General features: G+C 41.7%; 1 protein-coding gene across 1 annotated transcript in view; it reads right to left on the reverse strand.

Annotated features, from left to right (window-relative positions):
* Nucleotides 1–1,654: 1,654 nt before the first annotated feature.
* PSTPIP2 (proline-serine-threonine phosphatase interacting protein 2) overlaps nucleotides 1,655–21,005 on the reverse strand; it is a gene marked incomplete at its 3' end in the record, with an annotated part of 66,873 nt that continues 47,522 nt past the window's right edge. The window contains exons 5-14 of the mRNA XM_084252324.1: nucleotides 20,603–20,709; nucleotides 15,276–15,338; nucleotides 10,554–10,652; nucleotides 9,459–9,504; nucleotides 7,981–8,060; nucleotides 5,565–5,663; nucleotides 4,244–4,340; nucleotides 4,057–4,138; nucleotides 2,743–2,777; nucleotides 1,655–1,704 (exon numbers count right to left, since the gene is read on the reverse strand). Of these exons, the coding sequence (XP_084108450.1) occupies nucleotides 1,655–1,704; nucleotides 2,743–2,777; nucleotides 4,057–4,138; nucleotides 4,244–4,340; nucleotides 5,565–5,663; nucleotides 7,981–8,060; nucleotides 9,459–9,504; nucleotides 10,554–10,652; nucleotides 15,276–15,338; nucleotides 20,603–20,709 (758 nt within the window). The remainder of the gene's footprint in view (nucleotides 1,705–2,742; nucleotides 2,778–4,056; nucleotides 4,139–4,243; nucleotides 4,341–5,564; nucleotides 5,664–7,980; nucleotides 8,061–9,458; nucleotides 9,505–10,553; nucleotides 10,653–15,275; nucleotides 15,339–20,602; nucleotides 20,710–21,005) is intronic.

Raw genomic sequence — 21,005 nt, forward strand, 5'->3', positions numbered from 1 at the left:
TTTTTTTATTTATTTATTTATTATATTTGTTTGTTTGTTTTGTTTATACATGCACTGGGTATAGTCAGAAGCGCGGGAGGGTGAGAGAATTCACCAGAGCCAGAGTGGGGAGCAGAGCAGGCAGAAGGACCGAAGTACACTGCTGAGGGGAGCAGCGGGTGGCAGGAGAGGTCTGCGCACCATGTGGGATCCTCCTCCGCTGGCCGGGGAGCAGCCGGGGATCGAACCGGCGCCGCAGAGGCCGCAGGCAGCTTCGCAACCCAGCGCTCAACCGCTGCGCCACCGGGGAGGCCCCTAAAAACAGCTTCTAATTAAAGAAACAATAAATTGTCACTGCAGACAAATCAAACACACGGATAAATACGTAGAAAAACTTGCCTGTTGAGAAACATACTTTAAGGCTTTTTCTTCACTTATATATGCATGTGTTGTCAAGATATGTCCTTGGGGTTTGAAAGAATTATATTTTACAAGGAGTTTCACCTACTATTGCTAATTTGGCTATGAAGGCATTCCTTCACATTTGTGAAGACTGACATTGGCATGGAGCATCCTGCCTGCACCTAAATGCCAAGGAAGAAAGACTGATCCTCGCAGTCCTGCTTTGTTTAGTAGCTGTGCTCTGGGGAGCCTTGTGGTTCTCTAGTTCCAAGCAGTACTGACCTGGCACAGTGTGACCTATGATATCATTTGCCTCCTTTTTTTTTTTTTTTTTAAAGATTTATTTATTTATTTATACAAGCACTGAGCACAGTCAGAAGCGCAGGAGGGTGAGAGAATTCACCAGAGCCAGAGCGGGGAGCAGAGCAGGCAGAAAGACCGAAGTACACTGCAGAGGGGAGCAGCAGGCGGCAGGAGAGGTCTGTGTGCCATGTGGGTCCCTCCTCCGGTGGCTGGGGAGCAGCCGGGGATCGAACCAGCACTGCAGAGGCTGCGGGTAGCTTCACAACCCAGGACTCAACCGCTGCGCCACCGGGGAGGCCCTCATTTGCCTCCTTTTTATTGACACCTTTTTATTTGATTTGTACCCTCTAGGGATGATGGAGTACATCAGAGTCTAAATAACTTCAGCATTCAGGATCTTTGTGAGCATTGCCTTTGGTGTGTAGGTATGAAAGAACTTAACAAGAGGGCCTCCCCGGTGGTGCAGCGGTTGAACGCTGGGCTGCGAAGCTGCCCGCAGCCTCTGCAGCACCGGTTCGATCCCTGGCCGCTGGCGAGGGTCCCACGTAGGGCGCAGACCTCTCCTGCCGCCCGCTGCTCCCCCCAGCAGTGTATTTCGTCAGTCTCTGTTCTGCTCCCTGCTCTGGCTCTGGTGAATTCTCTCACCCTCCCACGCTTCTGACTGTACCCAGTGCTTGTATAAATAAATAAATCTTAAAAAGAAAGAACTTAACAAGAGCAGAAAATGAGTTACAGAATAATTAATGGAGCATTTCATCCAAATATCTGTAAAGCAATCCCCAGTCCCCTTTCAGTTGTGGGACTCAGAGGGGTCATCCTGTAGGAACACACACCCACTGGGCCACCCACCTGGTACAAGACCTGACTTGCTTGTAGTGTGTTGCAAAGAGACTTCAAAGATTTCAAAAATACAATCACCAGTCTAAATGCAACTTGATTATGTGGAAATTAAAGGTTCTTACCATTGATGTTACTGATAGATCAAACTGTAGTTATCAACCAAAGAATATTCTGGATCATCTGCAAAGAACAGAACATAGAGCAACATTAATATTATTTCATGATCAGATCTTAGCCCTTTGTAAATCAAGACATTCCACTGAGGAATTAGTGACTGCTTTTTTGTAAAAATGTGTGTGTGTGTACAGTAATCATAACTGTAAATCAGAGAACATTCTGGAAATCACTACTGTGATTTCTTTGTCCTTTATTCATCCATGCCCAGATAGCAGCAGCATAAAGTCATTCTCAAAAACAGATACAAAAACAGCACATTATCAAGTGGTAATTATAAGGCAGCAATATATAAAATAACAAATCCTTATGGTATTGTGCAAAGACACAATTTTAGTGATTAACTATATTTTTGCTAAACTGTTAAGTGTCACCTAAGTTCTCTCTTCCCTCATTCCCTTGAACAAAGGGTAGGATTATCTTCCTCTTTTATTCAAATAATAGATATTTTATGAATACCTACTATGTGTCCAGGGCTGTGTTGGGTGTTGTGAGTGATACAAGGGAGAATAAATAGCCTGCCCTTCTGGATTTTACAATTATCCAGGAATACTACTAACAACACCAATAAAAAATATTGTAAAATGTTGAGTTTTCCCAGAGGTGTCAGAGGAATTCAAAGAAAAATAAGACCAGTAATTAGTGAAAGATCCAGTTATGGGCAGTGCACAAAATATATAATATTGTTACATATTTCTAGACATCTGTGCCATCTGCAAATTATATGTCTGTGTAATCCCAAGGAAATTACAACTCGGTTTTGATCTCATGTGCCAAATTGAGATAATCTCTTAGGAAAGATTATCTTATGATAAGTTTCTTTTGGCACTTCCATAATTGATTACTCTTGCCTAAATTACAAAAAAGCCCACCAACAATCACTCCCACTCAGTGAAAAATAGTATTATGGTAGAAGTGTAATACTGACTTATTTTCTCTTAGTTCTATTTACTCCTTTAATTCCCTTAATTTCAAAATTCTAGCTAGTGGACCTTGAAGAAAACCAGACATAAACATCTCAAAAGGTCTTTCTTGGTTTCCTACCTGGTATAGTTCTAGGTATCGGGGGAGGTCCTCTCCTGCAAGAAATGAAAACCATTGTTTCTCAGATACATTCTTGTCATTTTTTGAATTTTCTTCTATACACTACAAACATGCAGTCCTCTAATCAGCTCTGACTTCTGCTCTGGAGGATCAAGAGAGAAGTTCAGGGGAGCAGAAGGTCACTGACCTACAGGAATCTGGTTGCAGACACCACACTAAGCTGAGAAGCAGGATGCCAGGTGGTCAGAAAAACAGCCCCACTCCTGCAAGCCATCCTGGCAGGACTCAAATCTCAGACATCTGGGCAAGGTACCCTGATCTTCTTGTAGACCAGTCTCCTCACACACAGGGTGTGAAATGTAAACAGCTTGTACCCCACTGGAAAGAATGCATGAGCTAACACTGGTGAACTGTTTTGATCAAGGACCGGCATTCTTAAATACAGATAATGATTATGTAATCCTCCCATGAACTCCCATATTTACTAAAACTGGATTGTAAATTCAACATCTTAGACTGAAAGCTGACTGTATGTGAAACAGAGGGGTCTCTTTTCTCAAAATCTTTTATATAAGGGGCAGCAAACTTTTCCTATAAAGGGTCAGACAGATTTAGACTTTGCTGGCCACATAGGACAATTCTGTCATAACTCTAGTGCAAAACCAATGAGTGGCCATGTTCAAAATAAAACTTTATATATGGATATTGAACTCTGATTTTCATATAATTTTCATGTGTCACAAAATAGTATCCTTTTGACCATTTTAAACTATTTTTGAAATGTAAAAATTTTTCTTAACTCATGGGGCCCGCCAAATCAGGCAGGTCAGATTTGACTCACAGGGGGCCAGAATTTGCTGAACTCTTGCTTTCTACCAGCTATAAGGAAGGTACAGAATTCGTGCGTAAGTAATAATCACACTCAAGTAAAGATGACACTGAATGCTTGTCCTAAAAAATGCTATCTCCAAGACTGATTAATACAAAGTAAAAATCAAAATCAACAAGCAACTATAAACCAGAGACACACCACGGGGTGGGGAGGGAAGGGGAGAGGAAGGACTAGAGTCAAAATAAGGGGAGGGTGCAATTGTATGGGGAATATAACCAAAATGATAATATATACATTGTGCAAAAATGAAAAATGATGTAAGAATTATATAAAATATTAATTTAAAAAAATGCTATTTCCAAAAATCTAGTAAGATTGCAAAGCAAATACATTAGTAGATATAGTCTAATGTCTTAGAACAGCCATGATAAAATTATTGATTAAGAACATTTTTCCACGTGTGAAATGAAGCTGGTTATTACCTTGCCAAGTTAGGCCCAGTAGCCTTTCCTGATGGAGCTGCATTCTTCTGAGGGCAGTAGAAATTCTCATACATGATAGGTGCTGGGGGTTGATCAAGAAACATTAAGAGGCTGATGTCTTCCATTCTCAACAACATGTGCCAAGAAAGACTCACTTAAATAACCCTCAACCCACCACTCCATTCACCTGGTGGTGTCTGTCCAGTTTTTCGTTGATTGACAAAGTACTCAATGTCCTTTTCAATGCTGCACATTTCTAAACTCTTACGGACTTGTTCATACATCTAACAAAAAGAAGGTAAGTTCAGGTAGTGGTATGTTCATAATCATGGTGATATGCTTATTAAAAGAGAAGATTTGATGAACACCAAACTCTCTTCTCCAAATTTCATTTTAAAAAGAAAAAAAAAAGATATTCCCAAGTCTCAGACTCATATAAAGGGATTTCTCTGATACATATCTACCATTAAATATTTTTAAGATGACAAAAAAAATGTATCTTTAGGACAGAACAAAAACCTTGGCAAAAAATAATTTTAATAAACTACTAGTGGGACAAAGAAAATAGATACCGAGTTCCATGACAGAAGATCAACCTCACACACACACATGCAAAGACAATTACTTTGCTTGCAGAAGAGTTCCTCTGGTCATATAAACAGGTTTTCTGGGCATTCAATGGTCTTCAAAGTAAATGTCCCATCAAATGAGAGTGGCCATCTCTTAGCAAACAAGGTTATGATAACTTGAATCTGCACACAAGTTAAACCTGGATAATGGCCCTGGAATGCCACTGAAATACATGCTGAGACCAAGGGCATGGGTCAGTCTGCTAGTGCTGGCTGCTGTCCTGGAGTGACCCCCTCCAGACTGAAGAGGTCTCTGGGACTCACATTCAGGACATCTCTGTCTTCCATAAACCATGCAATATTTGGGTCTGCCTCCTCTTCTCACCTGCCCTAACTCTGAATTTCTTTTTTTTTTTAATTTATTCCATTATATATTCTACTCTTCCTTACTATCATTCTCCTTCTTTAAAAAAAGATTTTTTTATTTATTTATTTTGGTTTCAAAGAGTTGGGTACAGACCAGAGGTGCAGGGAGTAAGAGGATTCACCAGAGACAGAGTGAGAAGATGAACAGGCAGATCTACTGAAATACACTGCTGAGGGGAGTAGCAGGTGAGAGAGGAGATATCTGCTGCCCCATATGTGGGTTAGCTCCCTGGCCCCCTTCTCAGTGGTAGTACTGAGACTTAACCCCAAGGAGGCCACATAACTCTGAATTTCTTAAAGTGAAAATCACAGTAATAAGGTAGACCAGGAGCACACAGACTGGAGCAGACCAGGTATTTATCTGGATCTTCTGTCAATGCCCAGGATGCCTTGGGCAAGTCACAGTTCCCCTCTAAGCCACAAACAAAGAGGTGAAGTGATAAATATCTATAGTTATTTTACTCTAATGAATCCAAAATATAGAGTCACAATTCTCTGCGATGCCTTACTTACATCATCACTCGTGACACACTGTTGGGATAGCTGGTTCATGTGTAACCACAACGCATTCCGGAAGAAGTTTATTCTTTCACATTCTTGAGCTTCAAACACCTACAGAAACACAACTACATGTACACACACATGCAGAGAAAGGCACCACTTGTCTAGATTGGTTATGAATAAGAAACAGTGTCAACTGTCAATTTTCTGCAATTTTATGGTTCCATTTAGGATCCTCCTTCCCTTCTTCCCCCAACAAGGAAGCTAATAAACTCTGACCACATGCAAAAAAAAAAAAATACAAACAGAGTCTGACATTATATTTACATAAGCAGAGTTGGCTATAGTACTGAGAGTAAGAGGTAATGATAAACCCAGATTAATATTCTAACCGGAATTCCAGCTCACATTTCCAACAGCCTAGCATGCATCTCTACCTTGGCAGCCTGCCACAACCTTGGATTCAAAATATTGCTCCTCCCCCCCACCCCCCACCCCCGCCCCCGACTCCACACCCTGCCCCTAGGAATGAATGAATTCAATTGGCAAGATGGTCATAATTGTTGAGGCAAGTTGATGAGTACATGGGGGCCCTCGCACTTGTCTTCCATCTTGGTATATGTTTGAAATTTTATGTAATAAAAAAGGGTAAAATAAAACTCACTGCCTGAACTATAGTTTTTTTGAATATCAACAGATATGAACATTTGGAAAATCAGGCTATCTGGATACTATTCTATTCAGTAGTGGATGTTACATATCAATATTTGAAAAGATATTGAGTACTATACTACTACATTTTAAAACTTTTTATCATGTAAAAATTCAAACATATGCCAACAGAGACAAGAGTGTAATGAATTCCCATATACCCATTACCAACGTAAACATCATCTCACAACCAGTTTGTTTTATCTACATCTCTACCAAATTTACCATTCATCTAGAGTATTTTGAAGCAAATGCATTATTTCCCTGCAAATATTTTAGTATTTATACATAATAGTGTTTATATATAAGCATTGAAATATCACATTATTTTTATTAAAGAATATTTCACATAAAATCATACAGAATAATATAATAAATGCCTATGTATCTTCCATGGAGCTTTGTCAAAAATTTTGGCCATATTTACTCCAGATTCTGTTAAAACCCCTGTGTTATTTGCCCAATCTCTATCACCATTCTCTTTTCCCAGAAATGAACATTATCCTAAATATTATCATTTCCATGCAGGTTTCTACCAACTTTATACACCTTTTTGTATTTATAAGGTGTATATTATGTTGCCTTGTGTGTTTTTTAAATCTTATGAAAATAGCCTTATTTCATTCTTTTCTATAAGAGTGAGGAGTTAAGGAAATAAGTAGAAAAGAGTGTTTTAGGAAGGGATCAATACACACAGGTCAAATAAGAGTACAAATTGCAAAGTCCCTTTGAAACTCACACCAAGGGGATCTCTGGTAAAAAAAACTCAGATAGATTGGGAAAGGAAGAGGCAATGAGGACGTGGACACAATTCCTTCAGGAAGACTGGTAGTGAAGAGAGAAGAGGAAGCAGCAACCAGTAGGTTTTAAAGCCAGAAATAAGCTGAGTTTGTGCAAATGATAATACCAATGGAAGAAATTCACAGTAAAGGGAGCTGTACCCAAGAGGATGGGGGAGAGCCCTTTGGATGGGACCTGAGTCCAGGTGGTGGGATAGGATCTTGATGAGTGGGAGTAGCCCCTTTTCCACTATAACAGGAGCAAGGGGAAGGGTTGCATCAGGGGGAGGGTTTATTAACACAGACTACGGAGCCCATCTCAGAGTTTCTGATTCAGTAGATCTAGAGGTGGTCTGAAAATTTGGGACCTCTAACAAGTTCCCAGGTGATGCTGATGCAACAGGTCATTGTTCTTTGCCTTGAGAACCACTGATGAAAACAAAAATATTCACACAATATGACAGAAAGTTGAGTAACTTGCTGGGTTATAGCTTATATCTCTGGAAAATTGTTAAGTGAGGTCATGTACCGAAAATGAAGGTGAGTAATGGTGAAATCAAAGGTGTAAAGAGGGTAAAAATTTCCAAAGCCTGCTTGCTGGCTCTCTACATTTTCCTTATCACATAGAAAGAAGAGATAAGGTTGTAGAAAGGTAACTATTTAATCAACCATTCATTGGTTCAGGTTTTTTATGCCCATCCTAACTAAACACTAGTGTTGGTCAGAATGGTCATACCAGGAGAGACAGACGAGCTTTGGGGGAAAACATTCCAGTTCCTTCCACCTTCCTCTTAAATTCCTGATTTCCAATTTTCCCTCAAACAATTCTCTAGAACATGGTTGCTACAATAAGGGGGAAGACTGTTTCCACAAAAGCAAACTCAATAGATTCTAAGAGGAAGACCCGCCCCTTCCCTAGTAGCTTCCAGTTTCGGTACCTCGCAGGCCTTGACATGCTCGCTCTGCCACTCTTCACGGACCCGCTCCAGAGTGTTGACGTGTGTCATGTACGCCTTGTCTGCAATGGAGGGACCTGGGTTCAGAAACCCTGCTGGAAGCAGGATCTCACACCTGCCACCCGGTTCATCCCAGATGGCAAAGAAAACTTGGCAGAGGCACCTGAGGTTTCAAGGCCTCACAGAGCTCTGAACATTAGGCAGCCATCCTTTCATCTCTCATTTTCATAATATCTTTGTGAACTAAGCAAAGGTGGGCCACATTTTCATTTTTCAACATTTGATAGAATGATTTTAATTTTTTTAATTTATATATATTTTACATCATTGTTCATTTTTAAACCGTGTTTGCTTTCTTTTCTCCGATGTAGTTCCCATAGAATTTCCACCACCAATTCACCTATGCATGCTCATTTTCATGTTAAACATTGGACAAGTAATAAGTAAGAAATGCTGAAAAGAGAGAGAAGTGAAATCTGATGAGGAACTCAGCCAGGGTTTTCTTTACCTAATTGAATAGCTCTCACCCTTTCCATTTTCAGGAAAACTGTTCAATGAGAGAACTACCATCAGTGAGCCCTAGAAGGGCACGTGGTTACTTATGGAGGGTTAGAGACTTCCCAAGTAATAGCAGCCATGGAGGATAGCCATGGGAATGAGAAGCCTTCGCAAAGACCTGGTTTGGGTCTTAGATTTCAGGGAAGACGGAGTCCTGCAACTTGGTTTTTCACAGCAGTTAAGAGTTATAGGACTGGGCCTCCCCAGTGGCGCAGCGGTTGAGCGCTGGGTTGCGAAGCTGCCCGTGGCCTCCACAGCGCCAGTTAGATCCCTGGCTGCTCCCCGGCCACCGGAGGAGGGCCCCACATGGCGCGCAGACCTCTCCTGCCGCCTGCTGCTCCCCTCAGCAGTGTACTTCGGTCCTTCTGCCTGCTCTGCTCCCCGCTCTGGCTCTGGTGAATTCTCTCACCCTCCCGCGTTTCTGACTGTACCCAGTGCATGTATAAACAAAAAAACAAACAAACAAACAAATAAAAATAAATAAATAAAACATGCCTCTATTAAAAAAAAAATTTAAAAAAAAAAAGAGTTATAGGACTGAAATGGGCTTTTAAGATAGGTGTTCCCAATATCAGAGTGAGTCTCTGATTACCAGGGAGCTGCCCATGATACTCCCGCCCTAGCCTCCATTAAATTGCATGTAAGGCTACACTAGACCTAAGCAGGCAGTGGCTCGAAAATGCTGCCTCATCTATTTCCCACTCTCCTGGGTTCAGAAACACCCTCTTTCTCTCCCTTCCATTCCTCTCATTGTCTCTCTCTCTCTCTTCCTCCTGATATTTTGTTAATCCTACTATATATTCTCTGTTGTAAGGTATATAAAGCCACCTTGCTTAGGGACAGATTTGGGATAATGTAAGCCCCACTGCAGTCTGCCCTGTACCCAGGAGCAACCTCCTCACCCGAGTCTTCTACTGCAGTCTTTGAAGTTGCCAATTTCACAAAAAGCTGTGAGGACAAAGAAAAAAGGGATCAGGAAAGCTGAATTAGTCTTCTGTAGACAAAAGGGATTTTAAAACAGTGAGTGGAGACACAAGTTCTAGTCCAAGTCTTAGCTGTGGTTCTCTGATGAGCAAATCAGTCAACTTGACCTCCACCACTGAAAATCACCCATCAAGTCTTATCCTATATCTTCCTAAAGACCAAGCTCTGCCCCCTGGTTGCTGACAATCTTATATTCAGATTTTTTTTATTTATATCTCTTACATCATTGTGTATTTCCCGTAAAATTCCCACCAGAAGTTCACGCGTGAACCTTCACCATAGTCCCCTGTGCTCTTCTCTCCCCTGTTTTGATCCCCTTTTCTCTCCCTCCCTCACAGAATGTCTCTTATTTATGGTTGCCTGCTAATTTTGTTTTACTATTATTATTTTTGTTATTTTTCCCTTGATCTCTTATTTGTTTCCCCTGTATTCCTCCTATAAGTGAAACCATTTGATATTTTTCTTTTTCCTTCTGGCTTATTTCACTGAGCATGATCCTTTAGCTCTGTCCATGTTGCTGTGAGTGGCATGGGTTTATCTTTTTTGGTTGCTGAATAGTATTTCATTGTGTATATGTACCACATCTTCTTGATCCAGCCATCTATTTTTGGGCATTTGGGTTGTTTCTATATCTTAACTACAGTAAATAGTGCTATAATAAACATAGGGGTGCAGGTATCTTTTTGGATTAATTTTTTATATTTAGATTTTTTATAACATTAAGATATATCCAGACAGGACGCAGCTAGGCTACAAAGAAGACAGGAGCTGAGTTTTGAAGAAAGATGAAAACATCAGGCCCCCTCCCCTGTAGCCACATTTCTCTAGCACATCCCCACCTCCCTAACTCCCCCAAATGTGACGAGGGTTTTTCTAGTTCAGACGTCCCTAATAACCCAAAGAAAGGGACTGCCAAGAGCTTAGAGTGCAGGTCCATTTGAATTAAACTTATTCAAGCTTTAGCTTGATATATTAAATCTTAGATTATTCAGGCCGGTGGTCCTCCCAGGTACCTTTTCTTGTTGCTTTGGATTTGCCACGTTGGCATTCCGGTGGACAGCATTCTCTGCCTCATCTTTGTCTCGGCATTTCTGCTCGTAGTTCTTCTTTGCCTTTATTAATGAGCCAAAAGACATCGGAAACAGGTGAGTAGATTTTAACCCTGAAAGTAGCCACCCTAGCACTCAGATCCTGCAAAGAGCAGGGCACTCTGATTAGTACTGTGATTGCCATTAGACCTTGGACAATCGGAAGACAGTTGCTCTGTTGATCTTTAGAAAGTCTCTCTAACCCTTTTCCAAATTATGAATATAGTGCCAACTCAATCAAGGAAGTAATAATTCCTCCTTGGCAAACACAAAGCACATGAGCTTTAAAAATTAACTGAAGCAAACCAGGGAATTTGAGAGAGACAAAATAAAAAAATTTTTTAGCTATAAAATGTATAATTTGATATATATATATAAAACATTCATAATCCTCAGAACTTATATCAGTCACTTGGTTATGGTATCTATAATTAGGCTCAAAATTGTTATGGCAGGGCCTCCCTGGTGGCACAGTGTGTTGAGCACCATGCCATGAGGCTGTCCGCAGCCTCTGCAGCGTGTGTTCAATTCCCGGCAGGCCAGGGAGAAACCTACATGGCGTGACAAACCTCTCCTGCCTCGCCCGCTGCTCCCCTCAGCAGTGTCTTTTGTCCATCTGCCTGTTCTGCTCCCCACTCTGTCTCTGAATTCTCTCACCCTCCCACACCTCTGACCTGTACCCCAGTTCTTGTATAAATGAATTTAAAAAAAAACTTAAAAAAATTAGTTATGGTCACCATACCATGTGGGCAGTGGGGAAGCTATCAATACCATTTCTGTAACTTAAAGATAGGCATGTTCCTTTTTGATTTAAAGAATTCTGTTTTAGCTAGTTTAAAAGTAGATGGAAACAGTTCACAAACTAAACTGAGTTAGTGGCTCCAATAAATTTCTCTGTAGATGTCTATTCCAGGAAGATCCCTATCTCTCCTCAGTGCAGAAAGCAGAAATATCTTTGCTTTCCACAATAAGTGCCCTAACTGAATTTCTCTTTTCCCCAACCCCAATCTCCCTTGTCCCAGTTATGCCATTTAAGATGGCCTCTATGTGGGTGAGTCACTCAGCCATGCTGGCTTTCTCCCATGTCTATAGGAACTACCGCTATCATTATTAAACCTCTATATTGCTTTTTCTCTTATCAAAAGAAAAAAATGAGTAACATTCTTCTGCAGCCACCAAACACCACCAACATAATTATATTCCTCCCTCCATGCACCTAGCAAAGGCTGAAAGGGTTAGGGGCCGGGGTGAGGGGACCCTTGACCTCTACTCTCAAGAAACTATGATGAGGTGCCCAACTCCCCTGCCAAGGTGGTATCAGAGAGGGAAAAATAACTGGAACTTTCATTCCCACCAGGAGGTAATAAAGGCTCATACATGGTGCAAGTGGGAAGCCTGGACTTCTGCCTCTACCTAGCAATAATGAAATGCATCTGCGCCCTGCTGGGGTGGTGTCAGAAACAGTCTGATTGAGAATTAGAACTTTAACCACCTCCTAGTAATATCAAGGCTGTATCTACCCTGTGGTGTCAGCAGAGGTCAATGGAGGAATTTGAACCTTCACCCTCATTTAGCAGGAAAGAATTTGTGTCTCACTTCCCCCTGCTGCAGTGGTATCAGTGTTAGCCAGTTAAAACAGGTGGTTTAAATAAGATCCTTGTAAAGAGCTTTGTAAAACAATACCTAAAATGTTCAAAGCCAATTGAATATCACACACTGTAACTAAGAACCAGGAAGACCTCAAACTAACAAATATTTTATTTTTTAAAAGATTTATTTATTTATACAAGCACTGGGTACAGTCAGAAGCGTGAGAGAGTGAGAGAATTCACCAGAGCCAGAGCAGGGAACAGAACAGGCAGGCTGACGAAGTACACTGCTGAGGGGTGCAGCGGGCATGGCAGGAGAGGTCTGCTGTGCCATGTGGGACCCTCACTGGTGGCCAGGGATCGAGCCGATGCTGCAGAGGCTGCGGGCAGCTTTGCAGCACAGTGCTCAACTGCTGCACCACCAGGGGAGGCCCTGACAAATATTTTAAAGGAGCTATCATAAAAACATTCAACAAGCAAAAAAAAAAAAATTGTAAGAAATAAAAAAAATCATGGCAAAGAAAAAGAATAAATAAATGGGAAATATAAGAAAGAACCAAATGGAAATTTTAGAACTAAAAAACATAACTGAAATAAAAAATACAAATGGATGAATTTGAGAATGGAAGAGAAGGAAGAAAGAATTGGTGAACTGGAAGATAGAATAGAAATTACCAAATCTGAACAGAGAGAAAAAAAATTGAACAGAACTTCAGGGACCTTTAGTACCATAATGAAAGATCTAGCACACATGTCTTTGGGAACTCTAGCAAGGAGAGGGAAGTAGGCTGAAAAAATACTTGAAGAAATCATGCCTGAAACCTACAGATCTAAGAAGCTTATCAAATCTAAATCCATGACAGGACACAGAGGTGAACTTAAGAAAACTACAAACAAGATATCATAAAACAGAGAAATGACACCTTACCTATAAGGGAAAATCAAATTGAATTATAATCAATTTGATTTCTTATCAGTCTCTGGAGGCTATGAGAAAATGTCACAACATTTTCCAAGTGCTAAAACAACAGTCAACACAATCATGTTATCACCAGTGAAAATACCCTTTAAGAATAACGGGGAAATTAAGATATTCCCAGATGAAGGACAACTAAAGGTATTTGTCACAAGCAGATCTGTCCTGAGGAAAGTGTAAAGGCATTTCTTTAAACAAAAGAAAACTATGAAAGAAGAAACTTTCAAACATCAGAAGGAAAATTATAACAGCCTTTCTCCTCTTGAGTTTTTAAAGTTATTTTTAACATTTGAAGCAAAAATTTCAACACCAATATTTGAAATATATGTAGTGACAATAGTTAAAATTATATCACCAGGGGCTTTCTATTTTCTTATGAGAAAACTTGCCTGAGATTGCTCAAAAAGAAAAGACCTGTGAGTGATCATATATCAATCAACACTATTTCTGCATACCACTGACACCAATCCCTATTTACCAGTCATTTTTTAAGAGAACTGCCCAAACGATGTGGACAGATTGTATATGCCATCAACATTGGTGACATTTTCTTTTTTGACCAGGTTCCTGGATATCATGTCATAGCTATAGAATACCACGGATTTCTATACAAAGATGGAGCCATAGATGTTCTAAAAACATAGTTCATGTATCCAGAGTGCACAGATTTGTGAAAAACTAGAGTGAGGTCCCTCCAACATGTCTTAGCTCTGTCTTGTTAAGCATTTTTTGTAAATTAAGGGAAATTTATAAATTTGCAGATCTTAAAACAGGAAAGGGTCACTAAAAGTAGGTAAGAAATCGAACAGATGAAATAACACATTTAACAAGATAAATGGTGTCCTACAATATATATTCTTGGTGTCTTTACCTGAAATAATTCAGTTGACTTGCTATACTTTTTCACATTTCCAAAAAGATGACATCATTATTTCCACTATCTGCTTTCCATGGACTTAAAAAGCCGGAAAGTCAAATCACTAAAGACTACTTTCTCTAAAACACTGCACTAATCAATAACATTGAAAGATTGTTTGATTAGGAATATTCTCATACATGTTTTAGAAGGTCTTTTTTATAGGGCCTCCCCGGTGGCGCAGCGGTTGAGCGCTGGGTTGCGAAACTGCGCGCGGCCTCTGCGGCGCCGGTTCGATCCCCGGCTGCTCCCCGGCCACCAGAGGAGGGTCCCACATGGCGCGCAGACCTCTCCTGCCGCCCGCTGCTCCCCTCAGCAGTGAACTTCGGTCCTTCTGCCTGCTCTGCTCCCCGCTCTGGCTCTGGTGAATTCTCTCACCCTCCCGCGCTTCTGACTGTACCCAGTGCATGTATAAACAAAACAAACAAACAAACCAGCAAACAAATAAATAAAGCATGCCTCTATAAAAAAAAAAAAAAAAAAAGAAGGTCTTTTTTATAAAGAAAAAGAAGCGGGCCTCCCTGGTGGCACGGGGTTAAAGATTGCCCTATCAAGCTATCGCCAGCCACTGCAGCACTGCCAGCCAGGGAGCTACCCACATGGCGCAGCAGACCTCTCCTGTCTTGCCCGCTGCTCCCCTCAGCAGTGTGTTTCAGTCAGTCTGCCTGTTCTGTTCCCTGCTCTGTCTCTGGTGAATCCTCTCATCCCCCTGTACCTCTGACTTACACCCCAGTTCTTGTATGCATAAATCAAAAGAAAGAACGAAGGAAGGAAGGAAGGAAGGAAGGAAGGAAGGAAGGAAGGAAGGAAGGAAGGAAGGAAGGAAGGAAGGAAGGAAGGAAGGAAGGAAGGAAGGAAGGAAGGAAGGAAGGAAGGAAGGAAGGAAGGAAGGAAGGAAGGAAGGAAGGAAGGAAGGAAGGAAGGGAAAGAAAGGAAAGAGAGAGAGAGAAAGAAAGAAAGAAAAAGAAAGAAAGAGAAAGAAAAAGGAAGAAGGGAGGGGAGGGGAGGGGAGGGAGGAGGGGAGGGGAGGGGAGGGGAGGGGGGAGGGGAGGGGGGAGGGGAGGGGAGGGGAGGGGAGAGGAGAGGAGAGGGGAGGGGAGGGGAGGGGAGGGGAGAAAGAGAAAGAGAAAGAGAGAAAGAGAGAGAAGCAGTAAAGTATGACTCACATCCATGGTTTTCTTGAACTGTAAGCTCTTCTGCTTATGGGCAGTATCCATTGCGAGCTCTGTCTGTGAAGAGAGCACAAGCAATATTAATAATAAAAACAAATTATTAATACCATTTGTCTTGAGGGTTCAGTATTCAACATGGATCATCTCACTGAGCCCTCATGTGACCCACAAGGTAATTACTCCCATTTCATAAACGAGGAAAGTGCAGCATAAGGAGGCAGACAGTTTGCCCAAGGTCAATGGCTGGTTAGTGGTGGGGTCTGCCTTTGAGCTTGGGCGGTCACCATAGTGACATGAGTCCCTTCAACCAGTCTCTGGATAATCTGGAGTCAAGGAATTTTGATTTCAAAAAGCGATTTTAAAACTTCTCTTAATGGGCCTCCCCAGTGGCACAGCAGTTAAGCATTGGGTTGCGAAGCTGCCCGCAGCCTCTGCAGCTCCAGTTCGATCCCCGGCCTCCGGGCAAGGGTCCCACATGGTGCGCAGATCTCTCCTGCCGCCCGCTGCTCCCCTCAGCAGTGTACTTCATCACTCTGCCTGCTCTGCTCCCCACTCTGGCTCTGGTGAATTCTCTCACCCTCCCGCGCTTCTGATTGTACCCAGTGCTTGTATAAATGAATAAATCTTTAAAAAAAAAAAAAACTCTTAAAAAATATCTTTTAAAAAAATAAATAAAACTTCTCTTAAAGAACCATTTATATTTTGAAAGGGGTCTTTATTCTGTCAGCCTTTGTCAGCACAGTTAAATGAGAGACTCATACATTCACTGCTGAGGTGTCCATCAATAAATGACACATGCTTTTTTTTAAATATATATATATTTTTTTTCCATCATTGTTCATTTTTGTACAATGTATACTTTCTTTTCTCAGGTCTAGTCCCCGTAAAATTCCCACCACCAATTCACCCATGAAGCATCACCATAGTCCCTTGTGCTCTTCCCTCCCGTTTTGATCCCTCTGCCTCCCCTTCCCTTGCAGAATGTCTCTGATTTATAGTCGCCTGCTAATTTTTAAATTTTATTGTTATTGCTATTATTATTTTTTCCTGGTCCCTTATTTGGTTCCCCAATATTCCTCCTGTAAGTGAAACCATCCAATATCTTTCTTTTTCCTTCTGGCTAATTTTGCTGAGCATCATCCCTACTAGCACCATCCATGTTGCAGCAAGTGGCATGAGTTTATCTTTTTTAATTGCTAAATAGTATTTCATTGTGTATATATACCACATCTTCTTGATCCAGTCTGAACGGCATGGCCTTAACCAGCAGTATGACAGCAAGGAACATAACCAGGGAGTATGAAGGGAAGACATGTTTGTAGAACACTTCGAAGGAACTTCTCTACTTTTTACCCCTCTATCCCAAGCCATTCTGTCAAGTTCACTCAGGAGCAACTTCTTTGTTGTGACCATGATATTAATATTTGTATCAGTCAAACTAATAGAGCTAAAAATATACCTCTGAGACACAATAGTAGCCCCCATTTATCAAGCATTATTATGTGCTAAGCAGTTTTTGTGCTTAGCTGAGGTGGGTAAACCAAGATAACACTCAGCAAGTAGCAGAGTTGGGATTTGGACATAGCCTAACTCCTGTGCCCTTATTCCTGATCATTACCCTAAACTACCAACATCCTTAGGATAATAATATTGAAAATGATATTCAGATGTGGTTTCTCTTCTGAAAAATGAACACACAAACATGGTTGAATGAATTTTCCAGATATTTGGGTAGAATATTTGGGATGGTCTCACTTCAAATGTGAGTTTTGTGGACTATATTAAATTCTCTTGGGGGCTCCAAGGTATCCTCAAAAAAACTGAGCAATCATTATCTAACCCAGCTGACAAGAGGTGGCCATGCACTTGCCAATGTGGAGACACTGCAGGTCTAGCGAACAGGGCTCCAACATTAGTCCCACAGAGACTCATGCACAGATCCTAATCGTTGCAGATGGGGACCTAGCTACAACATTAGCATGAGCACCTATATACCTCTGCCAGGAGTAAGAGTTGGGTTTCTTTAATAAGGTTCCTGATTTCCCAGTCTCCATCGAGCAGATCAGTTGGCAATGTTGGTCTACTCCATGATCCTTCCAGCTTGGGAGGCATTACTATTTTATAGTTTATAGCCCAGTGTTTGCCTCCTTATCGCCAAGTTCTGCTTCAAGCACCTGTGATCTTGAAGTTGATTTGAGCTTCAAGGTCACTTCATCTGGGCCTTCCCAACCAAAGCTTTTCATTTTATCTCATTCCTTTCTCAGCCCTCAGTGATTCCTGAGGTATTTATGTCAGCAGGATCCTAGAGAGGGAGATTCCAACTCTAAGAAGCCAGGGGTGACCCCTGAGACCCCTGAGGTGATATCCTTTCTTCAAGAGTAATCACTGTCACCAAGTCCAGCTCTCTCTGCCATGTCACCTTGATTTAAGTCTCTATATCCACATGTTCTTACAAGATGACATATTCATGGGGACCCCAGGAAGTCAAAGGTTCTTTTTTAGGTTTCCTTGGGAAAGTATTTATTTTAGGATTCCAAGACATCTGCCCAGATCAAATCCAATGGTAACAAGAAATAGGGCAAATACAATCATCTCTGCTATAGAGTGGGAAAGCAAGAGGGAGAGGAAACAGAAGAGGAAATTTATAAGTGACCCAAATGACTCTGCAGTAAATTAGTACAACAGCTGTTGTGTGTTCTGTTTTCGTGTCTACCACACTCAGACTACATTCTGAATATTGGAAGGACTCTTTCTGTAACCAAGGAGATTCCTGTCTTTGGAGATTGCTCTCCATATGGGCAGATTAAAGTTCTACCATGTTCATGCCAATCTTAGTTGAGATGGAAATACAGAATGTGGGCACCAGAGAAGACAGTGACCACCCACCTGCTGTCTTTGTCAGGTGCAGGACATTCTGGGCTGGGAAAGGAACCTCAACACACTGAAACATCAAGACTCCTATGGTTGGCTCCTAAGACTCCGCCATTCACCATCAAACCCCAGCATGTGCCCCTCATCCTCACAACCCTCACCGATATTGCCCTTGAGTCTTGTGGTTTTAGCTTAAGGTCACTTCTCCAGGAGCCCACCAGTCCCATGTTAGTTGAAACTACTGTATGCTCAGGTGGTACTTTCTACCATTTAAGCCTCATCATACTTTCCCATGATGACTGCGTCACATCAGCCTCTGACCAGGCTCAGTGAAGGAAGGATGACCACCACCCTCAAAAAGAGTTATATAAATAAGCAACCATAAACCTCTGACCAGCTATTCTACCCGCACCTCCCCCACCCCAGTTTACTAACTAAACTCACTGATGGCTTTTCTTGATAAGTGGAAATGGCTTAATTTCCACGAAGTGAAAAACCAAAGCGTGCAGGCTTTGACTAGTGAAAATGAGAAGTTACCACTCACATATTTTGTCCCAATGTTTGATTTTTTTTTTAAGTAAATCCAAAAGAGGTACAAGGCAGTTTGTTTTGACACCATTACAACTTTATTAATAAACTTTGGACTTCTCCAAGAAAGCCAGAAGGTATATTCCTATTGTAGAGCACCCACAGAATATAGGGACCTGAAGTGGATTGAGCACAGGCTTCTCTATTGCTTAACAATTCTGACCATGTTGTGCTAGCTGTGAGAATTTGGTCTTTGTAACTTATTGGAGGTGGGTGGGGAAATTTCAGAAACCTTGCAAAATTAACAAAACTCTCCCTGAAATGACTTAGGGCTACCAAGGACACTTGAAACATGAGGAAATGACCCTCCTCTCTTGCTGAAAATGATGTGAATAGACTTTGGTTGTTTCTGAAGAAGTTTTTCCTCTAGCAGTCTGGGGAGCGTGGGCAATATCAACCTTAAAAAGTCTGACCACCCAATGGGTGTGTGTAATGTACATACTTCTGCTTTGAAAAATACTTTGGACCAATGTGCCCCTCAAGCCCGATCAATGAAGCTTGAGTGTGCATGAATGCTCTTGATATGGTGCTCCTTAAACATAACTTTCCAGTAAGAGACATGCTGTAAGAGCAGCTCAAGGAGTACAATAGATATAAGGCAGCCAAGCTCTTTAGATGTTGCCACTTCCAATCCAAGAGGCCACCAAGGAAGCTGGAATTAGACTCTGACTGAGAAACAGAGGCAACATTGCTGAGACAGGGACAGGCAGAATCAGCCTGAGCAGCCTTAAACAGCTGGCTGATTACTGAAGACACACACTGCAGACAACTACCTTGGATGATGAAGTGTTAGGTTGAGGGAAAATTTTCCAAAAGCCCATGCAGGGCTCTCTGAGGAGACCTGGGTGGATATCTTTGGAAAGCTTTTCCCCAAATGAAGCTGGTGTTCCAATGTTGGAGACCGGATTAAAAAAAAAAAATGGTAACAGTCCCAGAAGGGTCCTACTTATTCCTGCCTGACCAACCTGAACATAGAAATCTTTTAGGAACAGAACGCTGACTGGTGTAGTCTATAACATTTTAATATAAATCTGGACTTTCTGATCTTTATAATTTCCCAAATGTTTGCCAGTTTTATTAAGTCTTGCTCACCTCCATCTCCTTCCATTGAGTTGGCCAGAACAAACCCACCAGTGAAAAAGAATATGCATGTCTGCTTTGGAGACATAAAGAGCTTGATTTCCTAGAGCCTCAGTTTCCCTACTTGTAAAATAGAATGGTTGAACACATACACTCTCTAGGGAGAATGTGCTCTCTCCTCTACTTCTTACCCTTCTCATACTGCCTCCTCCAGGAGGTCTGGGCCTCCTCAGCATGGGTACTCTAGACAACTGAAGACAAAAGGTCTGGGGCCTCCCCGGTGGCGCAGCGGTTGAGCGCTGGGTTGCGAAGCTGCCCGCAGCCTCTGCAGTGCCTGTTCGATCCCCGGCTGCTCCCCGGCCACCGGGCGGGGGTCCCGCATGGCGCGCAGACCTCTCCTGCCGCCCGCTGCTCCCCTCAGCAGTGTACTTCGGTCCTTCTGCCTGTTCTGCTCCCTGCTCTGGCTCTGGTGAATTCTCTCACCCTCCCGCGCTTCTGACTGTACCCAGTGTTTGTATAAATGAATAAATCTTAAAAAAAAAAAAAAAGACAAAAGGTCTGAATAATGGCAGCAGATGAAAAGATGAGGAAAACAGACTGGATCCCTGAATTCTGCAAGAATTAAAATATAACTGGCCTGGGGTGCAGAAGGTCACAGAGGCATCACCACCTAGACTGAGTCCCCATGAAATGATCTCATAGGTTAAAAGAAGAGGGAGGGAGCCCAGCTAAGTAGTTCTGTCAAAGGAAAGACTGCATCTTAATACATATGACCATCCAACCTTTTTCCGTTGTAGCTTTTGCTTTTCCCTGAATTCCTCCATCTTCCTGGCCTCTTCTCTCAGAGTCTGTGCAAGATGAATATGACATTGTGCCACATTGTCTATTTCTGCAAAAAGAATAATAACAAAGTATCTAAATTTGTCTGAATTCAAATAAACAAAAACAAACAGGAAATTTAAATATATATAAAATACCACAGTAAGTGATAAAATTAACACATTTCATTTGGTCACCAGCGTTTATTGAGCTCCTTATGTGCCCTGGCCACTTAGACCAAGCTAGAAAACCTTTAGCTTAGCCTCCTACCACTAACTGTAACTAACCTAGCATATGCCCAGGTCTGGGGAGAAAAACACAGCCAAAGCCACACCTCACAGAGGGTACAATGCCAGAGGCATTACT

The sequence above is a fragment of the Talpa europaea genome (genome assembly GCF_964194135.1).
Source record: "Talpa europaea genome assembly, chromosome: 13".
NCBI lineage: Eukaryota > Metazoa > Chordata > Mammalia > Eulipotyphla > Talpidae > Talpa > Talpa europaea.